The sequence below is a fragment of the Lasioglossum baleicum genome, chromosome 3 (genome assembly GCF_051020765.1).
Source record: "Lasioglossum baleicum chromosome 3, iyLasBale1, whole genome shotgun sequence".
Classification (NCBI taxonomy): Eukaryota; Metazoa; Arthropoda; class Insecta; order Hymenoptera; family Halictidae; genus Lasioglossum; species Lasioglossum baleicum.
The window spans coordinates 17,861,399-17,878,233 of NC_134931.1; the positions used below are offsets into that span (position 1 = coordinate 17,861,399).

The window sequence follows — 16,835 nt, forward strand, 5'->3', positions numbered from 1 at the left end:
TGTTGCATTTCTCATCAATAATATATATCTTTCTTTGAAACACGAGAGCGATGATCTTATTGTCATATAATTGTTCAAATTGTAATAATAATTAACTTACTATTTATATAAAAAGAATTAATTCGAATAATTTGTAATTAATTGTTATCTGAGTATATTTATATATTAATGCATTTAAAATTCTTCAAGCACACAAGATAATATTAAACGTAAAACATATTTTCATTTCATTCTTGTTTTATTTTTCATTGTTTTATTATAAAATCGAAATCTTATGAATGAGAAATTTTCCATGATCAGAATGTGAAAAAATTATATGATTATACAGGGTGTTCGATCGGAAGTTTTGTTAGTTAGAATAATTATGTTCAAGTAGAGCATTAAAATGATTGCACCAAATTTTTTGTCAACCTTCATCACCTTCTGCAGTTTTTTTATAGATGATAAACCTACCATTTTTTTACACCCATCTTTTAGGGGATACTGGGACGAGTTCGGCAAGCATCATATAAATATTTGTTTCGAAACAGTGAAAACATTAGAAGAATTTAAAAATACTGTTATATTCAGAAAGAAAATAAATTTTTATTTCACTCCAGTTGATTGCAAATCACGTAGAAAATTTTTATTTTGCGTAAAGATCCGCTGTCTAATTATTAATAGTTTCGTCTCGCAGAGATTTGAGTCGAGATAATGCCAATTTTTACGTGAATGTTACAAATTTGTTTCTTCATTCTTATTGGATATTTTGAACGTACCGCCAATATTATCGAATAGAATAAAGCCACAAGTTCCATACAAATCACATTTGTTTATACGGTGTTACAACAATTTATTTTACGGTTTGTACCCTGTACATTAAATAACAAAAGCATAAAAATTAATCAATTGCTTTTTCTATTGTTTCCGCACTTTATGTTTCTCGTATAACGGGATAATAATTCAAATATATAGTTCCATAGTGTAATTATTAGAATACCTGTTCAGCAATGTGGTTGTTGATACGAACTTTTTTAACTTGTCTGTTACTTGCACACTTTGCAATCGGTGGTCCAGAAGAAGAGCAAGGTGTTAAATATGCAAATAAATGCGAAGGTGACTTCATTCATGTTATACACCGTATACAAATAATCGTATAACCTTATATATCTTGCACAGTGATGAATACTATCGTTTTACTTTATAGTTTGCAAAGTCGTGGCCACGGAATTGGAGGCCAGACTTAACGAAACTGGAAAAACGCACGATGTACTTGAAATTGGCTACTCCGTCGATGACGTTTCGCCCAAGAAAAGGAAAGAGTACAAAAAATCGTAAGTTACTCTATATACACACTGTGTGTTTGGAACTTAAAAAATAATACTAATTTACGTGACAATATACAATACGAATTTTCAATTGCAGAGAATTACGTTTAGTAGAAAGTATGGAGGGTCTCTGCGAACGAATACTGGATTATAACATTCATAAAGAACGTTCGGACAGTACCAGATTTGCTAAAGGGATGAGTCAAACATTTAAAACTCTTCATGATCTCGTGTAAGATATTTTTATATTGAAAACACAGGAGATCCCCTGTAACCAAATGTTCTCTCGACCAGATCACAGCGTGAATAGTTTCTACGCCTAACGATTTGAATACAGAGGACTTCGCTGCATTTATTTCCTATGTTTTTGAAAGTCATTAGTATTATTTCATATTTATAGAGACAGAGGTGTTAAAGTTGAATTGGGACTTCCGTACGAACTATGGGATAAACCATCTGTAGAAATTACAACTTTAAAATCGCAGTGTGAAGACTTATTGGAAAATCATGAATCTGACGTAGAGGAATGGTACCACAACCATCAGGGACAAATTCCTTTGATTAGGTATTGTCAATGTTTCCTCGATCTTTAATCGATTAGACTTAACTAAACTGTATAATGTTTATGTCCTTAGATATTTGTGCTTGGAGAGAGCGTTAAAGAATGGAGATGATTCCTGTCTGAAAGAAAAAGGTGACACTGCTGAGAATAAAAAAGAAAAGAAGAAAAAACAGAAAAAGGGAAACGAAGATGAAAACAATAAAGAAAAAGAAAAGAAGTTGAAGAACGAATTATAAATCATCGACAAATTTTTGAGGTTCTTCTTTGTAATTATAATGGCTACTATACATTATACGTGATAATTTTAAACTGTATATTTGCATCTAGTCTGTAAATAGTAAATATTCTTCCAATTGTTTGCCATTTATGTACTTTTGACTATTTTTTTATTAAATAATTTTACATATAATAAAAATTACAAACTTATGATATAGTAAACTTCATTGTTGATAAATTTCAATGAATATATCAAATTATCAGATGATTGCATAAGTTCGTGTGCGATTTTCATGGATGTTGCAAACTACTGCACAGCGGAGTGTAAAAAAGAAAAATTTTATAGTCACCATTCTTTTCTACAATTAGAAAAGAATCCCACCCAACAGAATTCAATAGTTTCGAATTTTTACTACAGTTTACTATTAAAAATGTAGTAATTCTAGCTCCAACATTGCTACTACAAGTAAGAATATTTATTTTTCAATCTACATTTTGGTTTATTTTTGGTTTTATTTAGACGGAATACATTATGCATTGTAAGTATATTATATATTACACGAAATACATAAAGCAGTTTAATAAATATTATTTCCTATGGGGTGGAGGAACCCATTTCTTTTTACCACGTAATTCTCTCATACGTTCATACTCTTCTTTGAAATCTTGATGCTCATCTCTGTATAGACCATAAAGTCTAAGTTGCTTCATTAATAAATCAATTTCCTGATGTCGTGGATAATAGTCAACAATTTCTGGACGTTTTTGAATAGGCTTTTCAGTGAACAATTTTACAACCTTCATAGATTTTGAATTGGTGTCTCTAGTTACTTCACCGAAAAGTTTATTGCTTAGACGATTCATATGTTTAGCATAAGAAGTACCCACTTTTGCAAGATCCACATATTTATTAGCCATTTCGGTAAATTCACAAACACGTTGTTAATCCGTATTCTATCCTAAATACAGAAAGACAAAATTGAGGTTATAAAGGTTATAGTACAAAACGTTATGTTTTACATTCAAACTGCAATTATTAATTGATAAATAATAGTTTTTAATTCATGAAGATTCACTATTTTCTGTACAAGTGTTAGTTAATGAAAATTGATTAAAACAGAATTTTGTAAGAGCCCCATCATTTCATACCTGGACCACAAACAATATAGAAGACAGAGAGGAAATGAGATGATTATGCCGGGATATGGCGCTAGTGTGCCATAATTAGGGATGGCGTAAATTGCTACTTTCAGATCACTCGGGATTTGATCACGTTCGTTCCCAATCACGGTGATTTTTCACAGTTATTCGTGATTTTCGTGATCGCTTCTGATTGGTGGAAAGCATAACTGTTCTTTGCGCAAGTCACAGAGACATAATCAAAATAAAATTGCGAGTTACATCGCATGTTTACCAAATTTATTAGATTTGTAAGACGTTTCTCAAAACTATCATTCGCATTTCCTATAATTAATGTTAAGTAATACCAGAGAGTATATGAGAGTGCTCACGCATGGGGATTGGCCGTGCCACTTTTGTCTGCGCATCATGTTTAGCCTGGAACAGCTCCAGAACAGCTCCTACATCATCTTTAGTATGGAACAGAACCTAAATTATCTTTAGCAGGAAACAGAACCCACTATACCTTACAATTGGTTACAATTTTTAGTGATCTGTCACCACAGACGAGATATAGGAATTAATTGGAAAAAATTATCGGAAACCTCGAAAATTGAGTTTTGTATTAAGATAACATGATATCAAAGAAGGTATTCGTAATTCAGTAGTACAACTCAACGACAAGTAAGACGGTCGAAAAATTGTGTTTTCAAGGTTTCTAAATAATTTTCGGGAGTTTTGGATTTCTACAGGTTGAAAAATAAGAACACAATAATTTGTAAAAATATGTTTTATTTATTACTGTGTACAATACAATTTTAAATGTGTATATGTAGAGTTTGAAAAATTGCGTACAAATTTCTTAATTTATTCTTTATTTATTTTTTTTTTTATTAAAACCGCTTGATTCTTCCGCACGACTGTGAACCATGATAGAGTGGAAGACCAGACCAGCCTTGATCTAGCAACACTATTGTTCTTGGACTCTGTAACAGCAAGAACAAATTCGTTTAAATTCAATCGATCGCCGTAACACAAGAGGATTGAAAGAAAGAAAGGAAGAAAGAATTGAAATCAGTGGGAAATAAATAATTCACTTAAGCACAAAATTCATTTTAAAAGTAATGAAAATCAAAAAAATAATCTTGATATCTATCGAGAGGACGCGGGTTCATATCTGCACCGACGAGATACTAGTAGGCGGTGGTTCGGCGCTCTTTACCTAAACAGAACCAGAGACTGAAGAGAGACATTTAGAGAGATTGAATACTACATATATTTTGTTCTGAATGAAGGTGAAATTGCAAAATGTTATGGAAGGCACACACACACACACACAATAGGTATAGGAATAGAATTGATTGAAACTCAACATATTTATTAAAAGTGCAGCTATTAGCTCGATATTATCCTTTATTCATAAGACACTAGAAGTCCTTACAAATAGAGGATAATACCGATTGCCCATGTCTCACCACGAGGAACTTATACGTTTTATAAGTTTTCATTACTTCTTTTGCACAGTTTTATTTAACACGGTGTTTGGAGGAACATATCTAGCGTGTGAAGAAAGAGTCGAGTGTATTATGCGACCAGTAATTAGAAGTTTTGAACTGCAACACATTGTACCTGAGATTTTGCGCTGCTTCCCGCAAAGAACCCGTCCAGAAGTTTCCTCGATTCTCTAACCTTGTTAGGATGGGATCGTGTTGCAGATGCCTTGGATTGCCTGTATAGTGAAGTATGTAAGTAGGGTAAGGTTGCTCAAGTCGGAACTACGGCGACAACAGCACATACAACGGCAACCAAATACATATATGTATTGTCTGCCATAAACCAGCCTCATTATAAATCCTGTCATCAAGTAAGTCTATTTCAATTTTCTTATAATTCTCTGCATATGTTTGGTAGTTAATCTTGCAAGTAAATTATTGATAAAATTATGTTCTTTATTAAATATAAATGCAGCAGAATTTACAAAATCGTTTGGTCGAAACGAAATCGTATTAATTTTATTCAGTTAGCTTATGTTTACTTTTTAAATTTAACTTGTGCCGTGTCTTTAAGTCGTACCCATATGAGATTCCTAAGTCGTACTACCTCGTCAGTCGAAATAACGTCAACGCGGAATAAAGAAAACATAAAAAATGCGGCAAATAAAAGAAACGCAGTAATTAATAAAAAGGAATTGGCATTAAAAATTAAAAGGAAGAAAAGCGATTGGTTTCGTTTTATTTGTGGAGAAGATCGGGAGGAAAAGATGATTCAATGCTTGAAATGCAAATCATGGGTGCACGATGTATGCGCTGAAGTTGATAAAAGAACAAAAAAATTTGTATTTATGTGATGTTTGTACCAACTGAATACCTATGTGTCATGTAAACAGATTAATAAAAAATACGTTTTAATTATTATTGTTGCTTAATCGAATTCTTAGGTACGACTTAGGCTATAGGTGGTACGACTTGGGAAAGTTGGGAAATTTAGTTTATTTTAAGTGAAAGCATATAGATTTTCTAATTTCGCTATAATAAATAGCAACAATATTAACACAAATTTTGAATAACACATTTAATTTCGATTTATTTGATAAATCCTAAGTTTTATACGGGTTTCTTCTTAAGGAGTACGACTTGAGCAACCTTAGCCTACATACGTACAAAAAGGAGTAGAGGTTGAAGAAGGGCATATAAATTATTAGCGGCCGTGATTGTGTACAACGTTTGATCTGATAGTTTTATTTCGAAACATCGAGTTCCCCGACGTCTAACGTCTGTAATGCAGATACCAATGACAAAATGATCGTAACTTATGAATATTATTGACGACTTGTTAAGCATCGTTAGGAAGGGCCAAGCTGCTTGCACGCTTCTTGTCGTCATGCGGGCGCGTCTTTTCTCAATGACCCGTCGATCCGTCATCGATAGTCTCGAACGAAACGGATTGCGAATCTAAACGGACGCATACATTGACAACATTTATTGTTCTAAAAATGTTTTTAACACTCGGCAGTAGGAAAGGGCTGTGTAGGAAGATGTAGAGAACGCGAGCCTCCGATTCGTTTATTTGTTTCGCTTTTCTTGTTCATTAATTCGCTGCGTTTCGTCATACACACGCGTACATTCGATACATTGCTTCTTCTCCCCGCTCGTTTATTTTTTTTTTCTCGTTTTTATTCAGACAGAACGATTTTCATTTCTTGCGCACGCTTTCTTTTTGTTTCAATTATAATTTCGCAACACACACGCACACACTCTCCAACATTCTTCGACACCGTACACATACATGCACAAGCATTCTTGCTTTTTTTTTCTTGTCCTTTTGGCACAAAGTTATCCGGCACTCGGTTTAACAGTGACCAGCAACGAATGCCTTCTTCACCGCGGCCAGAGTAGCACCGGTATAAACAGAAATATAGACAGGAAGTGTGATAATTTGTTGCTACGTCCGGTGAACCTTCTGCTGCGACTATTGGCGCCTGAACTTTGCGCAGCTTCGGCTAAACCTAGAAGAGAAATCGAATTTTTAGTATGTTCGAGTCCCCTGACAGCAGTAACAAAATTCTGTACACGAGCCGACAAAAGTTGTAAGGCGACTACGAGGCCTTATGCAAAATAAAAATAGTGTACATCTGTGAAAGCAGGATCTATGTTTCCATTTACTTCCGTGCTCAGAATTGGATGAAATTTTGGGAATAGGTTCTTTTTTGACTAAAATGATGATTGTCAGAAGGATTTTCGGCGACTCGAAAAAATTTTTTATCATTACAATGTGAGTCCCTACCTCTCTCTCTCTCTTATCGACAAATTTTTTTACTATTTTAATGTTATTCTAAAGTTTAAGTAGAGGTGGCATTAAGAATGATTAAGTAGGATCTCATTTATTTGTTTCATTCACGATACAGTGGGATCTCGATTATCCGAACTAATCGGTACAGCACGAGTATTTGAATAATAGAATAGTTGTCTAACTGCGAAAGCTAGATGAAATATTTACTGATTTGAAGAATATAATGTGTTGTCAACTAAATTGTTAACTGATCAAACGAATATACTCTGACCTACGTCATGTTTGCTCTCATTTTAATCAGAAAGATGCCTCTAGTATGTTCGCAAATGTTCCCATGACGAAACTTTTGTATTATTCTCGTATTACTCTCGAATTTTTTAAAATTATTATAAAGAATAACTTACCACCGATAATTGATACATGATCCTTCCCGCCTGACGACCTGTCGAAGCCAACTATTTCTGAAAATGAACCAGAATTCTCGTTTTAATATTCACGTAAAAAGTGTTTCTTCCATCCTTTATTATCGAAGTGCAAAAAATTCTAAATGATATTATTACTCGTAAAGTATTTAAATGTTAAAATGAAGGTGCGTTAAAAAACTTCGCCGAGGAAACCAGAAATTTTTAACTCTTTCAAATTTAATCCTGTAGATTTCGGCGAGAAAATTCCGAAAATCCAAAGTTTAACCCTTTAGCTACGGCTGTCGTCAATAGACGACGGTACGAAACTTTTGTGAGATACAATTGAGATGGATTATGCCGGGAACGGGGTTTTTTCTTTTTTTGTTTTGCGTTTAGACAGACACAATTGTAAATATATACCAGTAGCTAAAGGGTTAATCTTAGGAATCCGCTGGTTCAAAAATTATGCGTGTATGAAGTTCAGCGTTTTTAAGCGTTTTTGACTGTTACGGGCGCCGCCATGTTGGTATGTAGTGCGCGTCATTGAAAAGTGGGCCGCAAAACTATACATTGGATGATAGGTCTATCTTTATACCTAGTCGGTGGTGCAGAGTGTAGGTAAACCATAAGTAGAAGTGTCCTTTTCTCGTTAGTGAAATGATTAACAACAATTACGGTAATTACTGTAACCACGAAGAAAATCGTACGGCAAGGGGTCAACCTGAAACCTTGGATCGAAATTATAAGGCAAGGGGTTGAAGCTCCGTAGATCTAGTGTTAAACGAAGGAAGGAAAGAACGCAACTAATGAAAAAAGGGATGAACAATGAAAGTTATGTCATTGTCGAAGCGTGTACGGCTAACGCAAGTAACAGTAAACTGGAGGGACCATTCGGTTCCGTTTTATGTCTTGGAAGAACTTACTGTACAGCCTTAAATTGCCGTCGGCCTTGCCAAGACTGTTCGTCGACACGCATCTGTAGCTGCCCATGTCATGTTCCGTTAACCCTTTGATTAACAGCTTCATAAAAACTCTGTATCCGGATCGTTCTTCTCGCACGCTGTACTTGGGTCTGCGGCATCGAACATAGCCATAAGTTTACCATTCGTAGAAAGAATTCAGAATTCCTAACCCTTCTGTTCATGACTGACGAACACACTGTTCCATACCTGGGCTACAATCACTGAAGGATTTGTTGATTAAAATTGGCGAACGAGATTTATTTAGGAAAATTTCGTTTGTTCAGTGTCACTGTCAAAAATCATTACCTGAACGGGTTCATCAGGACTGTAAATAAACTCTGTAAGTACGCGTAATTAAAAAAAAGATTCAAGTACCTAAATCCTATCGAGTTCGTGCCCGACTTGAAAATAAATTCAATGATTAAAAATTGAGACATTCCTGTCCGTTTCTCGCACGCTCGGCTAAACTCGGGGAAACCGAGTTTACCCGAATAGCGTTTCACCTCGGAGCGTGACGGATCAGATTCGTTCAGTGCTCAGCAGTTATGTACGCGTGGTGCGCCTAAAGAAGTTTCCACTTAAAAAATGTTTAGCTCAAATTCCCAAGTACCCGGAGTCATGAACAGAATGGTTAAAATGACGGGAACTAATGATCTCTCACCCTTCGACCAGCATTTCGTCCTCCGATCCCTGCCGGTTCTTCACCCAGTAATTTATTGTGTTCGGGAATGCCTCGACCATGCACTGCAATTGCACGTTCGGACCCAAAGGTGTTCCCAAAAGCTGATTAGGTACACTGACGACAGGTACAACTGTGGAAGCGGTTTCAAATTAATTGCCCGATTTATCGCGATACACACGGTTCACCAAGATTTTGATTAATGTCCTCGCCAGCAGAATATAGACATCCATAATTTGTCCGGATTACATATCTCTATTACATGGTTTTCTGAGCGGAGCCGCGTGATTTAATGTACCAATTAGAGCTGTCCGAGCAGATGTGAAAAATCCCATAAATTTTTATTTGGCACACTCACGAATGAATCATTTGGTTTTGTTCTATTCGCCCCTTCGCGGACGAGCGTTCTGTACATGCGCTATCAAACATATTTTCCTCCGAGAGATAAAGTTGTTGATACATTGATTGTTAGTGTGACCGATCGGTCATGTCGGTTGTGATGGTTAGAAATTAATCCTTAAATTATTAATAAGATTATTGCTTTTCGCCATCTTACATCAGTTTTATAAACAACGATTTACTTCATGCTAGTAATACTTTGACTGGCAACCAAGCAACTTCGAGAATTCCATAAAATTTAAGTAATTTGTCCAATGAAATAAAAATTATATAGTTAATATGTATAATACTCTTTGCATCTTGCCGATTCTAAACCTCGTTACATTGAATAAATCAGCACAAAATAAAAAAATTAAACCGACTTCGAAAAAACGCACTAAAAAGTATGGAATAATTTCCATTTAATTTATGTGAATACACGCGAACTTAAATACAATACAATCCTTTCGGAGGCGGCGCAAAATTGAAAATTTTCCAAATGACAGATCAGAATGATGCGGCGCTCAAAGTGTTAATTAATAATTTGTTCACGACTTCAGGAATTAGATCTGTAGACTTCAATATGGCGACGCTCGTCCGCAAAGGGTTAGTACACGATCTCTCGAGTAAATATTTTCTGCGACATTTGACCAGATGATTTTCCACTCTCGCCTGAGAAAACATGAGAATATTGAAATGGAAATTTCCGTGTAAATTGAACAACAATTTGATCGCTCGAAGTAACTCCAACGCAGCTTCTTACGCTTATTATCTTTAAATACTTGTTTCTTGCAATTTCGTCGTTAAGAAGGACAACATCGTTTATTCACTGCAACGAAATTAATCAAGAGTCTCTCGATTCGCTTCGTTAATTCCTTTATTATTGTATTATCAAGAAGACGATTATTTGTTTTCTACGGTTCAGAGAAATCTACAATATCGACTGCAGTACTGCTGCTGCAGCAGCAGCGTGCATTTGTGAAGTTGAATTCGAAGTGCAATTTAATTGTAATGTCTCGTTCCATTTAGAAATCAATATTTTCTATTCCATTACCGCGGATGGCGTTAAAAGAGCGCCGAAATTAAAATACCGCCGACGGTTTGCTCTATTGTTACTACTCGTATAACAATACAAAACTATGGAACGTATAACGCATTATCGCAGCTGAACATAATTAATTCTCGGCCGCGTCTGCTGTTTTCAGATAATTAATACTGATGGTAGTTATGCAAACTGCGTACCGGCACACACTATTTCGCATCTCGAATAACATATAGATCTGTAATCCTTATTGTTACCACCGTATCAATTTGTTCGTACACGAGCAGCAATTGCGAATGTGTGGTGACACAGCTATCAAAGAAAATTGTAAAAATGTAAAATTAATTGATTATGTATTCACTGGGAATGAAAGAATAAATGGTATTTAAATTTAAACTACGGCCCCACTTGATCCTTTGCAGTCGGAACTATGTTAACTTGAAAATTAAATTAACGCGAATATTGACAATATTATTGATCGTGTACGGACCACTTAAGAATTTAAACAATTTCCATAAAACACTTGAAAAACGCTAATGAATGAACGCTGTTTCAGAGATTGTCTAAGAACGAAAGCGTGCTGTACAATCTCTCGACTCTCGAGTAGAGAAAAATAATGAAGACGTATTCTTCAGACCTTTAACTACGTCAAACAGCAAAAAGTGTACGCAAAATTTTGTAATCGACTTTTCCGGTGAAATACCCCACTGTGGCGATTCACGGTTTTAAAAAATGTCGCAGCTCTTTGCCCAAGTTTCATTAATCCCTGCAGCTTTGTCGACATGCGACGCTTACACGGCGGACAAAACAAGGGGACGGTCGCGCGCAACGCTGTCGAACTTTAATATCCCGACAGAAGGACTCCGAGTCGTTTGGTCGCGGCGTATAATTGTAAAACTGTAATTTTTACTGATTGTATTTGCCCGGAGGAATTATCTACCGCGAAGCATTATTAAAATTCACAGCGGCTACGCGACGCGACGTTACGCCGCGGCGGCTTTCATTGTTTACCGAGAAACAAAAGCATTTCTATCCCGGATATAAACGTTATTGCGTCGCGCAATAAATTCGCGAACAGCCCCCGCAAGCTTTTCTCTATATCCCGGGGTTTAATTCGCTTTGATTACAGTTGATAAGCAATCTGGAATCTCTTTCGCAGCATTGTCGGTAAACCGAGGAGGCGGATCGAGCTTCAACGGCGCGGTGGCTGTTACCGGAATGAAATTGCGCGGGAATCTGATAACCCCGGTGATTATCAATGCTTGCATCCGGTTACAACCGAGGAAAGAATCAACCGAGGAACGAATCAACCGTGGCGGGGCGAGACGGGCAAGACGAGCGGTCAACGATCATTTCTTGTAGAAATACTGCCACTTCACAGGAAATATGAACTCTTAAAAAACGCTTCGAGTTCAAGCAGCAGCCCCACTCAGCTTGCGAAGCTTTTTAAACGTTCTAACGATCAGTTTTCCTCGTGTTAGGATCTTGCTTTTTACCGTGCTCTCTGCTTCGATCGGGAGCGTGCCGTTTTCAATACACACAGGGTTGCCGAACAGTTTAACCCTTTTATGGTGGCAACCTGGTACCAGAGTTGGGCATTAGTCAATGAAAATTTTAACCAAGATTGATTGTCTGATGTGTACGATTAAAAAAGGTAATCATTGAGAAATCGGCGATTGATTCAATCGATTGATGAAGTTAATCGTCAATCGTTGATTAAAAAAAGAAATCATCGAAAAATCGGAGACTGTCTATCCATAAAATTGTAATAAGGAGGGAGATAGAGACAGAGAGCGGATTTATATTTCTTTCATTAGAATTGAAGAGAATGTAATCGTTAACCGCAATTAACGATTAAAGTAGGAGTTCTATGTACGTGTACCTCGCACGTGACTGTTTGGCATTGGTTGATTTCAGCGAGGAAAACACCTTTATTCTTGGGCGACATCTATGTCGAATAGTTCATCCTAACTTATATTACATTAATAAATACAAGCTAGAGAAATTTCGTTCATATTATAATAAAAATAACCAATTAACGGACTTACCCCACTCCACCTTAATTAATTTTGAGACGCGATTTATGAAAACCGTGTTGTAAGAGAGTTGACTCTATTCAAATAGATAAGATAAGAAGAATTCGATGAAGAATATTTGAATGGGTTTCTGGAAGAAGGGCCTATGTGAGGTTTTAAAAATTTTATAGGAGTGCGCGCAATTAGGAACTTATTTTCTTTCAAAATTTAATAAAGCAAACCGTAAAAAAAGTCTTTCAGTTTTCAGCGTTATTCCAATAGAAGAAGGGCTTACGGCATTTTCAGCTGGTTTTTAATTCACGTTTGAGTTTAAAATTGCGCTCCTATAAAACCTGACGTAGGGCCTGTTTTCAGACATCCATTCATTTATTTTGCATAAATATATCCGCAGTCTCATAACCAGTTTTAGTGCTGGGTTGCTTCAACGTGACGTCGCTCGTCAATTTTATGGAGCGGCGTGAGGCACAGAGTTCCGTAGTCCCGAAAATCGGTCTTATTAGACGCTTTTATTCGCCAATAACTCGTAACGAGGGCGGCTCGTCGTTGCCTATTAGGCATAGAAGCTCGTGGCGAGGTACACTCTTCGTTCCATTGGGGTTCAGAGTTAACATGCCTATCTTGGCCCGTCCGCCGCGCGCCGGTTTGCCCGGGGGTTTCTTGTGGAGGGGGCCGGAATCGCTTTAATTCACGGTAATAGACGATCCTTAGCGGTTTACCGGAGACGAGGTAGATCGTAAAGCCCGTGGAAGTCAGGCGCGGTTGCGCCAATGGCCAGAGTGATTCGTCACTGCGGAGAGCGTGTCGTTACGTCAGCGACGACGACGACGACGGCGGGGGTTTTCGCGTCGCATTTTGTCGTCGGTTCGGAGCCTTTCTGCCGGATACAATCAGGGATTAGGAGGGAAACGTGCTTACAATTCACGGCGAGTGTCACTCGCTTGCTAACAGCGGGCGGCACGTCGTTGCTGGCGATGCAGAGATACGCCCCCATTTGTCGCCTCTCGACACGATGGAATTGCAGCAGGGAACCGTTGTAGGTCTCGTGCTCCTCGAAAGTGTTGCCACCTGCGCACCCAAGAAAACGGTATCTGTCTGCATATTTTCTACAAAATTAACCCCCGATCGCTACCCTCCAACCCACACCCTTCAATCTCTACAACCAGGATAGACCGTCGCTAGACGGCTCTGACCTTATTCAAGGCCGCACTGAGATCGTCCTTTACTTATACGCGATCCAACGAGACGAGTCAGTGTTGACAAACAAAGCTGGCGCGTCCTACGCTATAACCTTAGACTATAATCATTTTTTGATTATTTTAGAATGCTCTTTTTCCATCAAAAAATTACCAGTTGTAGATGCATTTCCTCCCTATAAGATTCCGGGGTCAAGTTTGTCCAAAAATTAATACAGTTTGGGAAAAATATATGTTTTTGGGGTTCTTAATATGGTACACCTTGAGTCCTTGGACCCTTGGTAGTGCCATATTGGGAACTCCACGTGTGGACTGATAATACTAGCTACTGACAAAGAGAAAATGAATTTCAGCCCAAACATTTGGCAAACATTAATATAAATAAACTGAAACTGCAGATATGTTCGAACACTTCAAAATCACTTACCTTCCTCGAAAAAGATACAATCGAAAATCTAACCACAACAATATTCAACACGTGGAGACACACCTGGCGGAGGATCGATACTAAAATCTATGGAACGGTGCGATCTTTTATCTAAATAGCGCTTTTGTCTACTGAAAACCCCTATTTTTGCATTATCGAGAAATAAGACGGTGCATCCCGCAGCCTTGCAATTCTAGAAACGAGTCTACTCCTAACCGTCTCGTCAGACTACTCGGACCATCTTCAAGGCCACGGAGATCTTTACCTGGTAACCTCGGCCCAGGTCTTGTATCTTCAACGTTACCGAAGGCAGAGAGCCGACAGGTTAAGGCCGAACAGCCCCGTGTCCTTTTCCTCTAGTTCTAGAGGTACATATGTACTGTCTTCGACGGTGAAGGTTCACAGTGGGTTGCTGCGAGCTCTCTATCGGGATAAATGGGGGACTTTGGGGACAGAGTTATCGATGCCCCGGATTTGTTTGACGCTATCGGCGCTTTTATACGTCAAAAAGGCTGCCTCCGTGCACCCTCTTGTACTCTTCCGCTCTTTAGCGTACGGTAACTCATTCTACGAAGTGTACACTTGACGATGCTTTATGGAAATCGACTTGAATAAATTGGTTTCGGGGCGTGCGATGCCGGATTGCCAGGCAAATGGAACCATTTCTCTGCTTTGTTTTATGGGGGGGGGGGGGGGGGGACGAACATTGCGCGGTTTCATGCAGTTTTCAGATGTGTATCTGATTGATCTGTTTTTTGGATCGTCAGGAGCTAACGGGTGGCAAGATTTTTTCGACTATTGTTTCGTCAAAGTTTCAGCAACGTGTCCGTCACATTTTTCTAGTTGAAATGAGTCCAAAGACGACGTACTTCGGAGTATGTTTACTCGTTCAATTCACGATTTAGTAGAACCTCGATTATCCGAACCGATGCATGTATTGGTAAAGATTTTATCTGATACTGTAGCTACGTCACTGTTCTATTATACGAACGTCTCATTGATTAGTTCGGATAATCGAGATTTCACTGTACCGTGAATTAGACAAGGTAAATATGGTCCGACGATGTTTGGCGACGTTTCAGTCAGAAAAGTGAATAAAATACGTCGATGAAATTATAATAAACATACATTATAATAAATTATTATTTTAATTCGCGCATTATAATCAATTATTATAATGTATATGTTTATTATAATTTCATCGCGATGTATTTTATTCATTTTATTATTAATTCAAAATTAACAAAAAATTTAAAATATGTTAATTGTAGAACGATGTGGAGAACAACGTACATGAAATTATAACAATCATACATTATAATAATCAAAACGAAAGGAATGAATCCAATCTTGCCACTATTCCAAAGTAATGATTAATAATGGATGAGGAGGACATTTGTTCAAAATCAATAAAAAATAAAAAACAGACGAAGGTTAATTTCTAATGCAACATAACTGCACAGTGCTTGAAACGATAAATGGTTCCACGAAGAAAAATTAATGTATAATTCTGTAACACCTCGTAATAGTAATATAACAGACAGAAAATGGATGGTTAGTGGGATGAAGGATATTACCTCTCCACTTTTATTATAATATAATATTCAAGTAACCCCTCTGGAAAGCAAGTCAATGCAAAGCCGCATGCAAATGAATAGAGCACACTTTGAAACGTGAATGCAATTGGATGGAAGTTACTTTACTTTCTCCCGTGGCGCGATTCTTTTCTTATGTTGTCACTGATATTTTTCAAATTCAGTCTCCCCATTTGATCCCGGAAAGCGCGTGAAGCAGTTATTAACATATAGAATATTTCGTTTTGATCCTTAATGATACTGTTTATACTGCATCCGTGGAATAAGAAACCCGAACAAATCCGTCTTGCTAAGCCAATAACTTACCTCGCAGTTGTATCTGATACGAACACGGTGCTTGGGAATTGATACGAATCAGTATTAATAAATACAAGACCCAGCTTGATCCATCACTACTTCAAATATTATTTCATGTTATTCAATGTCAAGATTATTTTATGTTTGGCGTTCAATATCAAGTTTTGTCGTGGCAAGAAATAGCTGCAGGCTACTAGACTTGTGAATCGTTTTTATCTTATTTCGAGTTTGAACACATTTCTATGTATACTATACAGGGTGTCCCAGCTAACTTGACCACCTTGAATATCTTTGTTGTTTTTAAAGATACGTCAAATGTCTGAAGGACAAAGTTGAATGGTAAAATGGGGCTCATAAGATACCAACAAAATTTTTTTTTTCATGTAATTTTTTTTAGAGATATGAAGGTCATCTTCATTTTTTTTTAATGGAATGAGGTATTTTTTAATACATCAATCGATGCAGCTGGACATTCGTTATAAAAAAGTACTAACCTATGTATGTCGAAAAGTTAGTAGTTCAGGAGATATTTCAATTTAAAAAACTCCAAAATACCATTACTGTCGTACTAATTGTAAGACGTTAGTGTTTACTTACTTATGTAACGTATATATATGGAAAAAAATCAGTTGAATGTTTATATAAAAATCAGCCAAACGAAGGAATTCAAATTATTTTTTCGATCATAGTTACTGCATCGTGTTGTCGAATTAAAACTATATTGAAAATTATAATATCGTGTAACACAATTATGAATAGCTTGTTTTTAATATATTATATCTAGCAATATAATTATAACTGTAATGAAAATTAACAGACAGTTGAAATT

General features: G+C 36.9%; 3 protein-coding genes across 4 annotated transcripts in view; 1 reads left to right on the forward strand and 2 right to left on the reverse strand.

The window, feature by feature from the left end:
- The first annotated feature begins 303 nt into the window (after positions 1–303).
- Positions 304–2,307, forward strand: Cnpyb (FGF signaling regulator protein canopy b). Its single transcript, XM_076447583.1, has 6 exons — positions 304–842; positions 955–1,095; positions 1,187–1,313; positions 1,405–1,539; positions 1,708–1,872; positions 1,943–2,307. The coding sequence occupies exons 2-6, from the start codon at positions 990–992 to the stop codon at positions 2,103–2,105; spliced, it is 696 nt and encodes a 231-aa protein (XP_076303698.1). The 5' UTR covers positions 304–842; positions 955–989; the 3' UTR covers positions 2,106–2,307.
- Positions 1,992–3,377, reverse strand: Mrps33 (mitochondrial ribosomal protein S33). The gene is made up of 2 exons (XM_076447584.1): positions 3,235–3,377; positions 1,992–3,044 (listed from the first exon to the last, which is right to left on the reverse strand). The coding sequence occupies exon 2, from the start codon at positions 3,001–3,003 to the stop codon at positions 2,674–2,676; it is 330 nt and encodes a 109-aa protein (XP_076303699.1). The 5' UTR covers positions 3,004–3,044; positions 3,235–3,377; the 3' UTR covers positions 1,992–2,673.
- A 2,845-nt stretch (positions 3,378–6,222) lies between these two features.
- Positions 6,223–16,835, reverse strand: part of LOC143207613 (lachesin) — a 169,286-nt gene continuing 158,673 nt past the window's right edge. For both annotated transcript variants that reach the window (XM_076421297.1, XM_076421296.1), the window contains 5 exons: positions 13,410–13,559; positions 9,021–9,171; positions 8,321–8,469; positions 7,398–7,454; positions 6,223–6,709 (listed from right to left, as the gene is read on the reverse strand). In XM_076421297.1, the coding sequence (XP_076277412.1) occupies positions 6,582–6,709; positions 7,398–7,454; positions 8,321–8,469; positions 9,021–9,171; positions 13,410–13,559 (635 nt within the window). In that variant the 3' untranslated portion in view covers positions 6,223–6,581. The remainder of the gene's footprint in view (positions 6,710–7,397; positions 7,455–8,320; positions 8,470–9,020; positions 9,172–13,409; positions 13,560–16,835) is intronic.